Source organism: Gossypium arboreum, chromosome 2, assembly GCF_025698485.1.
Source record: "Gossypium arboreum isolate Shixiya-1 chromosome 2, ASM2569848v2, whole genome shotgun sequence".
NCBI lineage: Eukaryota > Viridiplantae > Streptophyta > Magnoliopsida > Malvales > Malvaceae > Gossypium > Gossypium arboreum.
Genome location: NC_069071.1, coordinates 112841719 through 112859227, shown reverse-complemented (window position 1 = coordinate 112859227; position 17509 = coordinate 112841719). Strand labels below are relative to the sequence as shown.

General features: G+C 32.9%; 1 protein-coding gene and 1 long non-coding RNA gene across 2 annotated transcripts; one reads left to right on the top strand and one right to left on the bottom strand.

Annotated features, from left to right (window-relative positions):
* Positions 1-7647: 7647 nt before the first annotated feature.
* Positions 7648-9665, bottom strand: LOC128284122 (uncharacterized). Its single transcript, XR_008274440.1, has 3 exons — positions 9542-9665; positions 8586-8627; positions 7648-7704 (listed from the first exon to the last, which is right to left on the bottom strand). It is a non-coding gene; the product is annotated as an uncharacterized LOC128284122 (long non-coding RNA).
* A 4080-nt stretch (positions 9666-13745) lies between these two features.
* Positions 13746-14653, top strand: LOC128284120 (ethylene-responsive transcription factor ERF024-like). Its single transcript, XM_053021715.1, has one exon. The coding sequence runs from the start codon at positions 13763-13765 to the stop codon at positions 14333-14335; it is 573 nt and encodes a 190-aa protein (XP_052877675.1). The 5' UTR covers positions 13746-13762; the 3' UTR covers positions 14336-14653.
* The last annotated feature ends 2856 nt before the right edge of the window (positions 14654-17509 follow it).

Sequence of the window (17509 nt, the reverse complement as noted above, 5' to 3'; positions counted from 1 at the left end):
TATTTAATTACCGAAATAAAGTCAAAACCAATCACTCTATATATGGAAAATGCCTTTAAAGTTTTCATAAGGAAGAGTTAATAAAGTCAGTTTACTTTATTTTTTTTTTCCAAGTTTTGAAAAGAGAACATTCACATGTATACTTCTTCATCTTAAGTTGAAAAGTAGCAATCAAACTCTAGATATTTCGATGAATCACTATCAGAAACTTCACAAAATGAAATTTGCTAGGTTCTATCTATAATCTGTTTAACTAACATACAAACATAAGGCACTCTCATACTTTTTGCTCATAAAATATACAATAAAAGTTGCAACGAGAGAAACATAACTTTAAGTAACAAAATTATTATTTGAAGCAAGGGATAATAATTTAATGATATTATGTACAATTTAAATTTAGCAAATTAAATATGCATACCTCTTAGAAATTGTAAATTGGATGGTAAAGTCGATTCCAACAACTAGTGTCTTGTGGTGAGCAAAGCACGCCCAAAACTTTTGAGATGCTACAAGAAGAATAAAAGAAAACTCCATAATAGCCAAAACAATAAAATAAATGAAAATAAAAGAGTATAAATAGTAAAATTACAAGTAAATTAGCTTACATGATGAGTGAGAATGGTGTGAGCAAAGTGAATTGCAATAACTACTAAGTACTTTTTCCTTCTCCGAGTCAATAACAAAACTTTTTCTACAACATTGTTAAGGATAAAATTACACCTGAGAACAATGAAGATAAGGTAATTAACATCTTCAGTTCATAAGCCCAATTTTACAGCACATAGCAATTCGCATATGCTTGAGAGAATTTTAGGCTTTTGCTATTTTTACTTTCAACTTTTCCAACATTTCTAGCAATCAGCAGACATATATATAATAAATCACAAATGAACATCCAAAATTTTACACCTGCATAAATAAACTCCAAAATGTTGTGGACACCAAATGGGAAGATAACACAAATACAAGGTATGAAAATCATATGATATTAAAGTCACATGACAAGCATTCTTTAGCCGTGATTTCTAGCATCTTATATCATAATAATCACTTAGTGATCAACAAAACAAAGAAGATCAGCTAAAGTTTTGATTGTGCTCGTTAGACATGATAGAAAAAATAGACACAAGCAAATTTATCAATATTTAACTTATTCAATAACTATATCTCTATGCATGAAAATCCAAGTTGCAACCATGCCGGATTCAAATTTGAAAAATGCTTTTGCTTCTCTAAAACGGCAATAAGAACAACACCACATTCTTGTGCAAGAAAGACAAGGGCTAGAAAGAGGTTAAGCTAGATCTAAAAGTCATGATCTTAAACTATGAAGAGTAGAATAAAAGGATCTAGGTAATATGCCTCGCTTATTTTGGTATTTAGGTTGAGCTTAAGTCTATATAAAATTTCCCATCTACCAAAACATAAAACTTGCACAGAGAAATCAAGAATCAAAGGTAGGTACCGAGCTCTCGATAATGTGAATGAATCTAGTAAACTACGAAGAATTTCAAGAAACTAGTAGTGCATATCCTCCCCAAAATCTTAATAAATAGGTAATTGTTTTTTATTTAAAATTTCTTAATAAAAAAATATTAAGGGGGATTTATGAAATTTTTTTCGAGTAGGTGGATATTTTGAAAACAGTGTTTTAAAAACCCAACCATCTTTATTTTAGAAGCAAATTATTATAAATTAATAAACATATGATATATATTAAGCAAGTTTTTCTGACAAACAATATATTTAACAATTTTTAAGCAAAATTTGATAAAAATACTATTTTTCTTCAAAAAAGTATTTAACCTTAAACAAATTTCCTAAGAAGGCCAGCGCTTGTTCATCATTTCCCAATCCTAGAGATAGATTGGTTCAGTGCAGAAAAGCATCAACAAAGGCCGCCAAATGTGAAGATATCCAAATTTAATCCTTATAGGATATTCAGACATTTATATACATAAAAAAAGTTTGAAACAACAATCTACTAAACTAGGTCAACAAAGCATAGAACCATAAAAATAACACAGATGAACTAAATCAACTAAAAACATTAGGAGGAACCAAAATCAAGAACTAATGAACATCTACTAGTAGCGAAATAAGACAACAATTATTTCTCTCCTATAAATAAGAATTAGAAAAGAAAAGCAAAAACAAAAAACAAAATAGAACATAACATAACATAACAAACCCCTAAGCCCCTAAAAGATTTAAATTCTAAAAAGGCAGAAGAAAGAAAAGAAAAGAAAAAAAAGAGTGCAAACAAAAGAGCATAATTATGAATAGTGTCTTTCAATTCCTCATTAACCAAATAATTTGAAGTATAAGGAACAAAAGTTCTCTGCTAAACGAGGACATGATTGAAATTCTGTAAAAAGAAATCACCAAAATAATAACAGACAAAAGAGATTTGAGCTAAGAGAACGGGAAAAATTTGAGCGAAGAGAATAAAGAAATTTGAACGAAGATTTGAAAGATGAGAAAAAAATTAACAAAAAACAAAATGAAAAACATAAAAACTTACAAGGCGATGGGATGGGGAAAATGATTTGGGGAAAAACCTAAGGGATTTAGGAAAATAAATTTAGGGAAAAATTTAGGGTTTTGGGAAACCGATTTAGGAAAAACTAAGGCTATCAAAATGGTGTCGTTTTAATAAAAGTAAAAAATATTTGCGAAGTTTATAGGAAAAATGCCGCTATGTAAAAAATATTTGCTAAGTTTATAGGAAAAATGCCACTATTGCTTTACCTTTAGGGCGTTTATGAAAAAACTCTACTATTGCTTTACCTTTTGCAGCGTTTATGAGAAAAATAACGCTATTGCTTTACCTTTTGAGACGTTTATGAGAAAAACGCCGTTATTGCTTTACCTTTTGCGGCGTTTTTCGGTTAGTGCCACTAATGGTATAAACTTTGCGGCGTTTTGAATCCAAACGCCACTAAAAACCTATTTTGCTGTAGTGATTATATATGATTTTGATTAGTACTAAAAGTAACATATTTTAATCTTGGCCTTAATACGTTTTTAGATGATTATTTGAAGTTACTTCTGAATTTTATGCTCTTAATACTTTAAAATCATGTTTTTATACTTAGGAGAGCATTTGGGAGAAAAAATGAGCGAAAACCGAAAAGTCAGAGCAAGGTACATGGGCCACACGGGTTGGACCATTCCATACGACCTTGACACATGGCCATCTAAGCCACATGGTCATGTGGCAGATCGTGTCAGTTTCACAAATTGCACTTCGAATAGCTGAAAAACACGATTTTTAGGGCTTTTTGGGCATTTTGAGACCTATATATGACAAAAATAAGAAGATATGAATGAACCGTCATAGAATACTCCAGAAAATAACTCGAAAAACACCATTAAGACAGATTCTGAAGCAGATTTCCATTAAGATTTAAGATTCCCTTTTGATTTCTTTGTAGATTATTATGAGTTTATTTGTTTCTTGTGGTTATATTGTATTTTGGATTTTTTTATTTGCAAGCATTAACTAATTTTGTAAATACCGAGGGAAGATGAACCCTATGATGAATTTTGTCATTTGATTTCTATTTTATGCAATAAATACTTAGATATTGTTCTCAATTATGTGTGCTTAATTATTGGTTTGATATTTCTAGATTATTAATCCTTATTTGTTGTGCTTAAATCAGCGGATGAATAAACCTTATTTAAGAGTAGATCTAGTGTAATTGAGTTGAATTGCATACAATCCTAGAAATAGGACGATATATATCTACCGGATTAGAGTCAAATCTAATAGCGGAACTTATAGATCGAGTTAATGCGATAATAAGAGTTTTAATTAAAAAGAAATTTCAATTAATCAACCTAGAATCAATTGCGCTTTTATTCTTGAAGAGAGATTTTAGCATAATTTAGGGATTTCTACGGATCAAGATACTAAGTGAAGAAATTGTTTAATTTAGATTCATAGTAACAGATGAAGTCTTCTAGGTGAATTCTTTCCTAGGTATTGTTTCGCTTCTTGGTTGTTAATCGTTTAATTTCTTGAATTGTTCTTTGACGTGTTCGTTAGATAATTAATTTAGTTATTTTTAGTTTTTAATCAATCATTCGAATTTATCAGTTAAATGATAGAAAGACGGTAATTACTAGTACTTTTAATCTTCATGGGAACGATATCTTTGCTCATCATAACTATACTATTAATTGATAGGTGCACATGCCTTAGCCTAATTTTTAGTTGGTCTAATTTAAAATGGGTGTTTAATTTTGTTTAAATTTATACAAATTTGTAAATGATAACTTGAAAACATGCCAGGTCGAGTTGGATTTGAGCTTTGAATATTGAAACATAAGTTTAGTTGATATTTTAAATACAACTAATTTATTTTTATTTAAACCTCTTTAGTTTTAGACAACCCTTTGAGTTTGGGCGTGTAATTTCGCCTTAAACAAGTTTACTCCATTGAAATTCATTAAATGCCTTGGAGTTGTAGTTGGCCATTGTATCTTCCTCTGTAATCCATGTCTCTTGAGGTATAGCAGATCTTAAATCATTTGTATTAGTAGTACAAGAGGCTCTGAACTTGTCAATATGGTATGTCATTCTCTCTCATCTATCGCTCTACTGAAAGCCTTTGTATGTATCTTTCAATAGGCATAAATTAAATTTTGGATGTCAAGATATTGAATTCCTTCCATCATAGACTCCATAGATATTAACCAAACTTAGGGGATTGTGTTTGAATTTAAAGTCTTTACCTTTGAAATGTGTTTGTCTTTATGTGTGATTGGTTAGTCGTATTTAGTTAACATTGATGTTGTTGCAAAATGGGATGTATGTTTCGATTTATTTGTAAGAAAAGGGATAGTGTTGTTTATGTTTCATTTTCATGTCTTGCTTTGATAACCTTTTCGATGTGGGCTTCTTAATTCAAAGTTGAATCAAACTGTTAGTGGTGTTCTTTAAAGGGAAAGGTGGGATAATGTTCACTAGTGTTTTAATCAAAAGGTGAGACTTTAACTAGTGCTTGTTTCTTTATTCTGTTATGGGAGTAGATTTTTGTGTGTTCCTTGATTGGTCCTGTCAGCTTTACAAATTTCGTACTTATGAGATTTGAAGAATTTTGCTTGATTTTCAAATTTGAAATTACATGGACCATTTGCTATATTGTTTATTTTGTTTTCCTCCCTTAAGGTTTTTGAATTTTATAATTGTATATTGTAAGTGATGTTCCTTTGGGTTATGGAGTAACACATTGTATTGTTCAAAGGCATTTTGTTAGCAATTTGATGTATCTGGTGTGTTTTATAACCTCTTTGATGTCTTTATATTAATAAAATTTTACATTGGCTGAGCAAAAAAAAAAAAAGATCACATCAAGTGTGTTAGTTGATAAGCTCTGATACCAATGAAAAATATGTCTAACTACAAGATTATTGTAAGAGTTGTTGTAACTATTCTTGCAACAAAAGATGAAACAATGAGATATAACAAGAATGGAGCATATAAGAACACCAACAAATTCTTATGCAGCTTAATGTAAACCTACATTTGTGAGGCCAAACTCAAAGATAAACCTACTACTAAATCATACTCTCTTTGTCCTAATAAAAGTTTCTCAGTTGATGTTTTGGGGGTAAAAAATTTTAAACTTCGACATTAATGATTTCAAATCTTTTAATACCTTAAGTCTTTAAGTACCTAGGTTCGAGTCCCACCATTTGCAATTACAATACGTGAGTCTACAAAAAAAATGTAACAATATTGTACAAGCCCAATTTGCGGGCCCAAATATAACTAAACCCTAGCCTCAAAACCCAACAACCCACTAAAAGCCCAAAACCCAACTAACCCTTAACCCCATTACATTAACCGAATCCTAAAAATACCCCAAACCCAAAAATTAACAAGCCCAAACCCCAAGCCCATCAATCAAACTAGGGTTTCAGAATTTAAAACCCTAAACCATTTGCCTGGCCACCGCCTCTGCTTCCACCGCCACAGCACCTGCAAACATTAATAGGAATAGACAAAAAGCAAGAACCAAGGCATGTAAACGGCTATTTAAAGCCGAATCCAAAACCATTGTAGGTTCGAATTTTTCTTTTCAAATACAAAGAAAAAGCATAAGATTCAAGCATACAAAAATAATCAATAGTGAGTAACAGGCAGACAAGGCAAAAAGAAAGTCCAAATGCCTCAAGGTCAATTTTTCTTTTATTTTCTTTCTCTATTCGAAGCTATTTATACCTATATTTGTTAATTTTTTCGAGTATTCACATAGAAATATACATTAAAAACAAAAAATATAAAAAATGGAGAAAAATATACCTTTTTCGAGCGGTGGCGGCATGACGGTGGTGGCGGTGACCTCGGTGGTCCGCTGACTCCCGGGTGGACCAGTCTTCTCAAAGAGGATAGCCTTTTCTCTCCTTTTTTTTCTCAAACTCAAACAAAATGAAGGTTTTTTTTTATTTTTTTTACTTTAATAAAGCCCAAGTATGACGTCATTTTAGGGCATACTCTCAGCACCCAAAATGGCATCGTTTGACACCAAACCTGGAAACCCGACCCGCCTATGCCTAGGATCCGCGTGTTTTTGGACTGAGGGTCTATTTGTGCCCTCAGTCCTTCCACTTTTGAGGCTGGCTTCAATATGGTCCTATTTTGCTTTTTTTTAATGTTTTAAATTTGGCCACCCTTTTGTTTTTGTTTAATTTGGTCCCTGCACCATTTGAATAGCCTAACGGTGTCGTTTGTGGGGTGGGGATTAATTACCGTTGGGTCCTCAAATCTTGCATGCACTTTCATTTTTACCCCGCATTTTTATTTGGTTATAGTTTTCACTTTTAATTCCATTTTTATTACAATTTAATCCTGATCAATTTGATTTTAATTCTTTCATATCTTTTTCTCTTCTTTATTTATTTATTTTATATGTTATTTATTCTAATGGTTTTATATTCCATTTGTTACTGTTTATGTTAAATGGCTTTAATGTTACTTTATTTATTTTATATTTTATCATTCTTACTTAATACTTATATATATATATGATATGTAGTATTATTATTAGTTTAATATTATTGTTTTATTAATGTATATGTAACACCCCAAACCCGCCCGAAGTTATGGTGGATCCAAGCATGCCACATCAAAAACGTAAAAAAATTTCCTTTCTAAGTCTAGAAAATCGTACTTGATGTTCAAAAGATTAATTCATTAAGGGTTAAAATGAATGGAAGCTATGCACCGGTAGGAAACCTAAAAGAGGTGGTGAGTCCATCGGATCGCTTAATACCAAGCTCCTTCGGATCCAATCCTAGACATGCATACCGCCATTGCCACACCTTAATGTCATGGATATTTCTAGGAAAACCGATTTGATTAAGTCATTTTAGGAAAAGTGATTAATTTTGGAAAAATACTTTCATTGCGGAAGCTTTGCTTGTTGTCGTGTTATTTTGAAATCAACTGTTGTTTTTGAAAACGCGCCAAAAGCTATCCAGTTTCAACAGTTAAATATAAGTATTACCTATCTTAGTAATACATATTAAAACCATCAAAAATAATTAAGCGGCCTTATTACATTTAAAAGCCCAAAACTTCAAATGTAAATAAAAGGATGTCCAGTTCACCGAAGAAAATCAAACTTTCGAGCGGGTGGCCACTCCGAATTCCCTCACAGCTCCAAGCCCACTATGGTTAGGGATTTCCTGTGTGGATGAAAATAAAATGGGTGAGTTTGGGGAAACTCAGTGTGTAAGGAAAACCCATTCAAAGCCCAAGTCAGCTCAAGCCCATTGGGCCTAAGCCCATTCAGTAATAATGGTGGTTGGGCGAGCCCTTTTCAGACATAATAAACCGGGCCTTAGCCCTTATTCAGATAACAAGATGGCCCATAGGCCCATTTCAAAATACATGCAACATCAATAACATATGCAAGCCCATTTGGGAGACTACTCAACCCACCAACCACTACACTCCACCGTACCAGCCATACACTCCATGTGGGATAGCTCAACCCACCCAAATTTAACACTCCACAGCTTGCAAAGATTTCTTTCGATTATCGAAGAATTGAGGCAAAGCCTCCAAGACGTGGACAAGCCACTTTCAAGACTTCCTCCGTCAATATCCCAGTCCCATGCATCAGATAATAACAACATGGCATGCAGATAAATAACAACAATCAAACATGCATTTAGGTCAATTTAACCCTAGGGGTATTTGGTAATTTATCTACTAGGGTAAACGTAAATTTTCCACTTTTAAAGGTATTTCAGTAATTTATCTATTTTAGGGTTTTTCATACATATTCCTACTTTTCATGTACTAATGTAATCACGCATCGAGGGTTTTTACCGAATTGGGCCCGTTGGCCCATCATTCTAATTTTGACCAATTAAGCCCAAAAATATCGAGGGCACAGAAATCATGCACTTTGCAGTCCAAATTTTGCAGCTTACCAAAAACATTAATCGATTTACCTTACGAGCATTCGCACACTCGCAAATCTACAAAATACCGGTTTTCGGCATTTCGGCTTTTCGACTTTTGCCGATCCAGACTAAGAAAGAGGGTGTTAGTTACACACCTGTTTGCGACGATATGCTGATGAGATCCACACACGAACCTCCTACAATTGGATTACTAACACGTTAATCTAACTATTCAAATACGAACTACGTATTAATCCCTTACAATATTCAGTCAACCACACCTACAGATCATAGTAAGCTTATAAGAAATCAATAAGCAACTCATTAACAAATTTTTGTCAATGTTTACTACATAATCATAATTTCATTGCAAGCTGTCTTTCTGAGCAACAGTCACTAAATCATTTATAACTGGAGCTACGAAACTCCAAATCAAGTGCCGTTAATTTTCCTTGAAAATAGACTCATATATCTTCTATCCATAAAATTTTCAGAATTTTTGGTTTAGCCAATCAATACCAGATTTTTCTCAAAGTTTCCCATGTTTCACTGTTTTACTAATCTGACCACTCTTCATTACGAATCAAATTTCTCATTGTAAAGAATTCAAAATATGTTCTAGTTTATTTCATTTGAAACTAGACTCATTAAGCTTTAATTACATAATTTATTCAGCTTCTAATTCATCTCCCACAATTTATGGTGATTTTCCAAAGTCACGTTACTGCTGCTGTCCCAAGCAGATTTATTACCAAATCACTCTTTCACACATACCTTGCATGCATGTTATTTAAACATGTATATCACCAATCAATCATCACATATCTGTGATTTTACTTAAGTATAATCTCCATTTCATCATTTTAAAGCACAACATGTTAGCTGATTTTTCCTTTAACATCTAAGGCACATGCATGCTCATTTGTTTGGCTCAACTTCACATATCTTCCATTTTCATCAAAAGAACATGAAACAACAACCATTTCCTTCATTTTAATTCATGACCAAATGCTCACAACACAACTAAAAATCAAAATATACTTCAAGAGTTAAGGTAGAATCAAGAAGAACTCATGAACCTCAAAATAGAAGCAAGGTACCAAGAACTTACCTTCAATTTTCCTCCTCCTAATGACCAAATACTCAAGAGCTTTCTCCTCTCTTTTCTCTTCTCTAACTTTCAGCTATGATGAACAAAGATGGACAAAACTTTGTTCTTTTCACCCTTTTCTTTTAATAAAACTTCATATTTCATCCATTTAATTCTTTAATACAAAAGACATGAAATTCTTATCATGAAACATTTACCTAAACCATTATCATGAAACATTTACCTAACCCATTATCATGGAATATTTACCTAATCCATTATCATGGAACATTTACCTAACCCATTATCAATTTGTATCAATTTGTACCATAAATTATGGATATCAAGTACTCATATTGTCTACAACAACATGATGGCTAGCCACTTCATGTAAAATGGGAGGTTTGTCATGCAAATCCTCCTATTTTGCACTCCTATTTATTTGGCCACTTCAATTTAGCCTATAGCATTTTCAAACATTTTGACTGATCAGATGTGACTGTCTGTTTCTGATTAATTATCTGATACTGGTATTCTGATTTTGTACATCTGACTGTATCATACATATGCATAAACTAATTTGGGTAGGATTTTGAAGAGAAGGAATATTGAGTGAACTAAACTAGCGGTGATCTGTTGGTTATTAGCCCCTAATCGTAGAGGGTCATGGGTGGTCCCAATACCCTGAGGGTCGTAGACAATTTTACTGTATTGTGGACTACCGCACTGCATCGTACAGTACATATGTTAGCATCGCTGCGTATCATTGACTGAACTGGCAGTTTTACTGCAACCTAACGGTATAGCGGTTTACCGCATTGACCTTTATCAAGATGTACATTAGCTACGCTACGTACTATTATCTAATCTGGCAGTTCATACTGCATGTCTGTACTGCGGTTTACCGCATTGCACAGTACAGTTTATACTCTAGCTTTGCTGCGTAATATACGTGACTGACAGTTTATCTGCATATTATTAGTCCCAATACCCAGAGGGTCGTGGATAGTTCTGATGGACATCGTTTTCGGGAAACCCAGGATGACATCAGTTAGAGTGCAGGGTTGAATGAGCCTTATGAGGTCCTGAGTGGAGTGAATGGTGGGAAGAGCTTAAAGCTCTTATGAGGAGTGATGGGGAACGGATAGGTGTGTTGGCTGGATGGGTGGGTTTCTCTTAACTCAATTGCATTCATATGTATCAAATTGACTGTTCGACCGAAATGTCTGATTGACTGTTCAACTGAAAGTCACTTGTGCCCATGAGAATTTCATAGATTTTGACTACGACTGACTGACTGAAAATTACCGTGTCTGTTTGAGAATTGTTACTACCGTGCTCGAAGGGTACGTGAGACTGATGTGTATCTGACTGATTGAGTTGAAACTAGAGACTGGATAGTACTGCGATTGTGTAGTTGAGTATAATTTTTATTATGCTCTAAATAATGCTGTCTGTCGGTACGTCCATTTTGAACGTACCAACTGTTTCTGTATAGCTCCGTAAGTATGTTCCTCTTCGGAACTGCTTCTAGATCCCTGTTTTCGCTTATGTAGTTTAACTGGTTTGATCTCACACTGAGCTCGTGTAGCTCACCTCCTCTTCTGTTTCCCCCTTCAAGTACAATTCATGATTTTGGATGTTGGACTCAGTACGCGGAGGTCTCAGACAGTCTTGATAGAATTAAGTTATAAGTTTTTATATCAGGTTTTAATTGTTATTCGTTGAGTTTGAACTGTATAGTTTCATAATACTGGTGCAACTTTTGTTTTAAGTTTTCATTCGTACGTTTTATACTGTTAAACTTACTGATTTAATTTAAATGGCTAAACGTTTTAGATTTGCTTCGGGATAAATGCTTTTGGTAATAAAATTTTGAACAACTTGATTGTAAAATTTTCTCACGATCACTTCGGTGGTCAATGTAACATCCCAGATTCAGTCTAGACTTCTAGGCCGGGTTTGGGGTGTTACAACCTCTAACCTTAAACTAAAGGAAAAATACGTTTAAACATTCTTAAACTCTCGTCCTACTGGTTGTTGCAATAGTAATAATGTCAACTGAGTCAAGGCTCAATCGATGATTATTATTATTATTATTGTTATTATTACTATTATTCTTTAATATTTTAATTTTGGTTAGTAAAATTAGTTGTTCCATAAGTTACTTCTTAAATGTTAAATCGAAATATCATATTAGAGGTATATGAATAAAAATAATTATATTAGAAAATTTTAAAATTAAAAGAATTTTTTTATAATTTTGAAATATAAAGATATTAAGAATATTTTTATACGAGATCTACTTCTACCATCATCCTTTTAAGACCCTTAAATCGAAAAAATAAAAATTAAATTAGAGGTGAAGCTATAAATTTTTCTAAGGGACCTGAGATTGAGTTATATATTTTATGAGACCTAAAATACAATATTTTCATTGTACTAATATATATATATATATATATATATATTTAATTTCTAGAATGACTAAATTAAACTTTTATCATTTTTGAGTCAAACTATAATTTTACCATTTATATATTAACTTAAAATTTTATAAAGTTTCAAGTGCTAGAAGCAAAGTGTTCCATTTTAAGGGGCCAAAGTGCTTTCTTGCACCTCCCTTCGCCCTTGATTTAAATGAAGTCAAACCTACGCCCTTTTGTTTAGGTAAAAAGACTTCTCTAATTTCTCTCAATTTTGAAATTGAGCATATTGGTCCCTCTACAAAAAAAATCAAAGCAATTTAATACTTAACAATTTCTAAAATGAGCAACTAAGGACAATTAATCACGATGTTAATGTTTTCCACTATTTGTACATTATTTTGATTAGTATAATAATAAATTTAGCTCTCAAAGTTTCTACATTCATCAATTCTCAATTTAACAAATTTATCTATCAACAGATTACGCAAATGTGTACATGTATAGGCTAAAGTTGTCGTTTTTTAGAATTAAAGCGAAAATGACAATATATAAACATTGAAGGCTAAACTTGTTATCATATCAATCAAAATATGTATAATTGATTGAAGTTATTAACGTCGTGATTAATTGTCTTTAACTGCTCAATTTCAAAATTGACAATGATTAAATTGCTCCAAATTTTTTTTAGAGAGACTAATTTACTCAATTTCCAAATTGAAAAGAAATGAAAAGGTTTCTTCACCTTTTATTTATTGCAATAATAACAATATTAACTAAGCTAATACTAAAAGAACAAAAGAAATCAAGATTTTTTTACAAATACAAATACATAAATCCGACTCTAAATCTAACACTAATCAAATTTAATCCACACCAAGCTTTTTAAGTTAAACAAATAGCTTGATTTGCCCTTCCTATGCCCTTATTAGCTAAATAGGCAATATATGTCGATTTCTTTTAATTAGCTAAATAAGTCGTTTTTTTCAAGATTTAGGGAAATAGGTCAATTTTGAAGAGAGTGTGTGAAAAAGTGTCCAACTGAGTGAGCTTTCTATTGATATGTCAGGGAAAGCGTGCCCAGCTAGACGCTTTTTCTTTGGAATTTCCAGAAAACACTTCCAGTTGGGCGTGTTTGCTCAATATGTCAGCAGAAAATTCACCTAGCTGAACGTACTTTCACACACTCTCTTTAAAATCGACTTATTTTTTAAAATTCTTAAAAATCATCTTATTTAACTAATTAAAAAGAATATGACATATATTACCTATTTAGCCGTACATATTGCTGCATACATTGAATAAATATGAAAAATAACATGCATCAATATATGATGATTAATTGGAGTGACAAAATTTCATACCGACATGGCTTCTAGTTATGTCAAATGAAACAGGCTTTTCCTTGTATATATATTAAAACATTAATAAAAACCCCAAATTTATTCATGAATTAGACGTCGGCTACTAATGATGTTGACAAGTGACTGAAGTTGATTTCCTTATCATTATAAAAGGTATAGAGAGAAAAGCTAAGGATTTTTAAAGAAACCAAAGGAATTAGCATTTAGATTCTATATAACACTTATTGTCTGAAAAAAAAAACAATTAATTAATTCCAAATCAATATATTGTCTTGAAAAATGATCACTGTTCTGTTAATTTTAAGATATCCAACATATGTTCTGGTTTACACCTCAACTATCAACAGACCGCAGTTCATCACCAACTGGTTTGCACTTTTGCAGTAATCTTAATACTTGTGTCTGCAGCGACCATAAATGGATTCTCTCATCGCCATCTTCAAATCCCTTCCATGCAATATTACAACAAAGGTTATTCAAAGTGTATCACCATGCAATACAACAAAGGTTCTAGCAGTGGTGGTGGTTCGGCCGCGACGGGGCGGCACCCAGTTTATAAAGGAGTAAGACGTCGGGCTAATGGGAAATGGGTGTCTGAAATTAGAGAGCCAAGGAAACCTACTAGAATTTGGCTTGGTACATTTCCTACACCTGAAATGGCTGCCATTGCTTATGATGTAGCCGCACTTGCTTTAAAAGGTCCACATGCAGAGCTTAATTTTCCGAATTCGGCTGCTTCTTTACCGGTTCCTGCATCGACTTCCCCGACTGATATCCAAGCCGCTGCTACCTCGGCGGCGACCGCTTTAGGGGCTGCGAATGATGCTTTAGTCGGGAGCAACAATCCGGTATCAGCGGAGAGACCGAGTACCGGGAATGATTTTGTCGATGAAGATATGATGTTCGATATGCCTAATGTTCTTGTCAATATGGCTGAAGGGATGCTTCTTAGTCCTCCTCGTTTCGATCATCCACCGCCGGCCGATGACTCCGGTGACTCCGAGAACCTATGGAAATTCCCTTAATATCAAAAATAAAAACAACAATAAAAGTAATATTAAAGCAATAAACTCTCCTCAATATTATGAATTTAAGCCATGAAAATAAAAAATATATGTAAGATGAGCATATCAGCAGGCACTGTTCAAGTATATGATAGTGTTCTAGGCATGAAGTAGACCACAAATGCGGTATTTTGAGTGTTTTCTTAGTGGCTTTAATTTGTTTGCAACTTTGAGATTTGGTTTTTCCTTTTTAGTGGAAAATTTCCATTTATGGGATTTTTCCATTTGTCTTTTTAAGTACTGTGATAATTAAATTAATATATATCATTTTTTTTATAATTTGGTATTTAAAATTTTATGATAATTTTTTTCAATAATATTACCTCTAAAATTCCTAACTTACATTTCCTTTTGAAAATGCAATACACTCAACACTATACATCAGCTTTTTCTATTTTAAAATCAAAGTCTCCTACGATGAACAAAGATTTTGATAGATTTATTACATTATAAATGAGAAATCAATTGAATAGATCTTGATATTGCTGCCCAAAAAGCCTATGGTCTAGTTGCACTCATGTGACATAACATATCTTTTCAAAATACAGTTGAATCAAATTTGGTCAAGATTCACTATAGCAAAATAGGTTTTTAAAGGACTTTTTTTTCAGCTTTATAGCGGCGCTTAAAACAATTTCTAGCGTTTTGATAAGCGCGGCAAAAAATGCCGCTATAGATAACGTCACTAAATTTTCCGGCATTTATGTGATAAAACGCCGCTATAGAACATAACCTTTAGTGGCGTTTTTATGCTCTATAAAACATGACCTTTAGCAGCGCTTTTCCCACAAACACTGCTAAAGAATATGACCTTTAGCACCCTTTTCACGCTAAAGAACATAACCTTTAGCGATTTCCCCACAAACGCCGCTAAGGAACATAACCTTTACCAGCGCTTTTCCTATAAACGCCGCTAAAGATCATCTTCTTTAGCGGCGTTTTTAGTAAAAGCACTGCTAAAAGTCGTGTTCTTTAGCGGCGTTTAGAAAAACACCATTAACTTTAGCGATTTTACCAACCCACTTTCATTCATATAGAACCTAAATTGTCAACATAATTTCCTCTAACATCAAATCCAATCAAAAACTGCAAATCTAAATGATACTTAAAATCCAATGAAAGAAATGTCTATATGATCTAAATTAATAAATGAAATAAAGAATGTATTATACTCAAAAGCTATATTGATAATACTCTAGAACGACATATTTTATGTGCTAATTGCATGTTTATTTTGAGTATGATCCTACTAATTTGGGTTATTTTATGATATTTTATCTTTTAGGGATTAAATTGAAGGCAAAAGGAAATTTAAAGGTAAAAGTGTAAATTTGAAGATATAATGGGCCAACCTGCAACGTAAGGAAAAATGTGGTGCCAAAAATACAAGTATGGAAGACATAAGGGGCAAAAGTGCAAAAGAATAGATTTTATAGCACAAGACTCTATTAAATGTTTTATTATATTAGGATAATTATTAAGGATAATTATTTATAGTTAAATTTAGGATTCATTTTTATTTATCTTTAATTATCTTTAATTATTTGTATTTATCTTTTAGAATTTAATTAGGAAAAAGCTAGATTTCTTAGTATTATAAATAGGGGATGAAGTGACACAAATTGGATCCATCTTTTTTTGCTGTAAGTACTCTCTCTCTCATAAATTTAGTCTTTTTGTTCTTTCTATATTTTCTTTCAATAAAAATTCCCTTTCCATTATTTTTATTTGATTCTCCCCAAAAACCATGAGCCACTAAATCTAATCTAGCCAAAGGTTGTCGAAATTCCCTAAAAAGGTTCATGAGGCTTAGAATCCACGCTTAGCCTTCTCAACAGGGTATTCATCGCTTCTCCGCGTTAAGGGGCTGACGCTTTCGTCCATATCTCTTAATAGGTGATCTTTTCAACTTGTGCAAGGAACAACCGCTTTGTACGTTTTGGGAAGGTTGCATAGTCGGTTCGTTGGCTTTCTGCGTCAGAGGTTGGCGAGCCCAAGAGACAAAATGGCGTGGTATTCGATATTGGGAAGTGAAGATCTAGCGAAGACATTCCACAAAAGTGATTGTTGGCTAGAGTCGTTCCACCAAATTTTAAGTCTAATATTCTAGAGCTGGTGGTAGTAGGCATCCTTTTCCACTATAATTGGCTTATTCCACCTGAGAAGGATCACTTAAAGGCCAAAGATTGGACCCAAGACGAATCGAGAAAATCGGAGGCTGGAATCTCACCACATAAGAAACTTTGTCTCTTCCCAAACTTTGTTTATTTTATATTTTCCTTTTAATTTTCGCAATTTCAATTGCTTTTTATTTTTATTTTTCCAAATCAAAACTTTTAATTCTGTTTTTATTTTTATTTTTTCAAGAACGCAGTTTTCTTGGACATGATTCTGCCTAGGATTTTGAGAAACAAGCATTCGTGCAATTCTGTCCCTGAGGATTCGACCCTACTTCCCATTTACTGTTCTTTTTATTATTTTGTAGGAAATAAGATATTTTTGGTGCTCTCAATAACTGCATCATATATTGTTAAAATATTCTCACAATAAGAAAACAACCGTTTAAGATGGCGGATACTATGACTGCTAAAACATCTTCATTATATTCTAAAGTTGTAGCTGGAGTTCGTCATATTTTTTGCTTACCTCTGCCTCCCTCGCTATTGCTTCTGCTTTAAGTTGTAGCTGGAGTTCTTCATATTTTTGGCTGTCTTTGATGACATGAAAAGCCTTTGAAGCCTTGGTATTAGTGAAAAATATAGCAAAATCTTTATTGGCTTCTTTTTTTACTGTGCCTTACCTTCATCCTCATTCACATCTTTTGTATTCCTATTCATTTAACCAGATTTACAGCAAACATGACAAGACTGTTGGGTTTTTTGATTACCCCAATACAACATGCAGTCATTTGGGCAATTATGAATTTTGTCATACCCAAGGCCTAAATCTTCTATCAGTTTTTTCATATATTTGCCTGAATGAGGGATTCTTGCAAATGAAAACATATCTCTCAAAAACTCTAACAGCAATGTAAAAGAGTTTCCGATCCACCCTCCCATACATTTTAAGTGAAAAAGGCGAATGCGGAATGACAGTTTTGAAAATTTCGATCCTTCATAAAGTTCTTCATTCATT